At 50.0% G+C, this 2414-nt stretch overlaps 1 protein-coding gene across 1 annotated transcript; it reads left to right on the top strand.

Annotated features, from left to right (window-relative positions):
- The first annotated feature begins 468 nt into the window (after positions 1-468).
- Positions 469-1470, top strand: LOC119289154 (ethylene-responsive transcription factor ERF026-like). The gene has a single exon (XM_037568578.1). The coding sequence runs from the start codon at positions 651-653 to the stop codon at positions 1242-1244; it is 594 nt and encodes a 197-aa protein (XP_037424475.1). The 5' UTR covers positions 469-650; the 3' UTR covers positions 1245-1470.
- The last annotated feature ends 944 nt before the right edge of the window (positions 1471-2414 follow it).

Below are 2414 nucleotides of genomic sequence, written 5' to 3'. Positions count from 1 at the left end.
GGTTCCATCTCTCGCTTTCGCCTTTCCATAAAAGATAAAACCCCTATTATATTGTCCTTGAACGGGTCAACACAGGTGTTGGAGCATCGGTGATGTGCTATCCGGCAGTCAACTCCGATGGCCACTCCGGCAGCCCGGCGTGTCGCCACCTGGATTTTGATTCGTAACAACCCGGTAATGATCCAGTGATGTCGTACTAACACCGCCGCGCACTAACCCAGGAGCGGCTTTCTGAGCCTTAGATTGCCCCCCCCTATGTCTATGTGGCGGGGCTCCATTGGGCGGCCCGTGATAGAGCCTGAAAGAGCCACTCCTTTTTGCCCCCTGTGCTTCACAGCTAATCCCTAGCTCGGCATCGATCGAGCGAGCTCGCAAAGCTGAAAACCGCGTACGTTCTCACCAACTCCGGCCGGTTCCCGGCTTTTAAACCCTCCTGAAACCCCCGTCCGGATTAGCGTATCTGCCATCTGCTAATTGACATTGCTAATATTGTTAGCTGGTTTGTTCACTGGCTTGCTTGCTTTGCTGCATTCCTCGTCCAGCCCGGTTGTGTGCATGCTGGTTAGTGCAATGTACGTACTGCTCTGCATGTCTTGGTAGGGAGCCTGTTGTACCGGACGGGTGTGAGTTGGCTGGTGATTAGTACGTTAATGGAGCAAGGGAGGGAGGGGATGATGGGGAGCCTCTGCGGGAGGCGGCCGCGGGCGGAGACGCGCCACCCGGTGTACCGCGGCGTGCGGTTCCGGGCGGGGAAGTGGGTGTCGGAGATCCGGGAGCTGCGCAAGCACACCAGGATCTGGCTCGGCACCTACCCGACGCCCGAGATGGCCGCCGCGGCGTACGACGCGGCCGCATTGGCCCTGCGTGGCGCGGGGACGGCGCTCAACTTCCCAGACGCGGCAAGGTCGCGCCCCGCGCCGGCGTCCATGTCCGCCGACGATGTCCGGGCTGCGGCGGCCGCTGCCGCCGCGTCCGCGATGGCCAGCACCTGGGCTCCTCAGCGCAGCGACCAATGCTACGGCGATCAGCTGCATGCAGGCGAGCAGGACAGGCGTGACGACGCGATCGGCGTCGTGGACGAGGACGACGTGTTCGAGATGCCGCGGCTGATGGTGAGCATGGCGGAGGGGCTGATGATCAGCCCGCCGGTGCTGGGCACACCGGCGGCGGACGGTTGCTCGGCGGCGTCGTACTACGCGGAAGCTGAGGATGAGGACGCCGTGAGCTTGTGGGATCACTCTTGAATCTTGATCGATCACGTAATGGAGATAGTGGAGGAAGGTGTGACTAAGACCGATAGGGACGCGCGCCATGAGCCCATGCCATGACCTGGTGGTGGTGGTGATGTGGGATCGCACGTGATGTGGACGGACGAATGTTTGTTGCCCAAACGTATATATGTACGCTCTGTAATGCGCCCTGTACGTAGCATGGATGTGAAACCGATGGTGGAGACACAACATGGATACAGACATACTCTACTGATTACTACTCCCTCTGTAAAGAAATATAAGAGCTTTAGTGATCTAAACATTCTTATTTTTTACGGTGAAAGTAGTTATACCCATTGATATTATGCATATATTAATTGTATGATGATATTGGGTAGGATCTTATTTTTTTGACAGTAATATTAGATAAGATATTTGTTATGTGTTTATTGCAATTTGGTTGATATTAATTTCGTGCTAAACATGTTGCATGCTCAATTTGTATTGACATGATTGGATAGTCAAGATCAATTGGTTGTCCCTTTGGATCTTTTTATTTATATTATATTATATATATAATAATAATTATAGTAGATGTATATATATTATGATTATATTTATATTTTATAATTTGTAATATACTAGCACAAATGCCCGTGCGTTGCAACGGGACAAAAAAGATGTATTTCAATTTTAAGGAAATACGCATTTGAAAATCCAACCAATTGCACCATTCAAATAAAAGTATATATTTTGATTTCATTGTAATTTATTAATTATTTTAGCCGCTGTTGCCTTATTTTCGTGATAGTTGGGCGAGCACGGGTTGTGAAAGGCCCAGGTTGAGCAACATGCGCCACACGATGATCTATTCGTTGGGACAAACCTCCCTACAATACCAACATCTTATGGTCTACGCGTTTATCCTCTCGAAAATATGCTTTTATGGTCTACGGATTTAATTTCAAAAATATAAGGATTTTTTCACAGAGCAAATATTTTTTTGAATGGATGAAATTTATTTTATATTGCGGGATTATGTCACACAGAGCTGCGGGAGAGATGGTAAAATGGAGTGGATTGCTCCCCCTACCAGCCAGCGTGAGAAAGATGCTATGTTGTCTCATTCTCTCTGCTCTTCATCCCTCCGTCTCCCGGTCTCCCGTCCGTATTTCACCAACGACATCGGTGACATCCAGAGTT

This window comes from Triticum dicoccoides, chromosome 1A (assembly GCF_002162155.2).
Source record: "Triticum dicoccoides isolate Atlit2015 ecotype Zavitan chromosome 1A, WEW_v2.0, whole genome shotgun sequence".
Lineage (NCBI taxonomy): Eukaryota > Viridiplantae > Streptophyta > Magnoliopsida > Poales > Poaceae > Triticum > Triticum dicoccoides.
The sequence above is the reverse complement of the archived record's forward strand: the minus strand, read 5'-3'. Positions and strand labels throughout refer to the sequence as shown.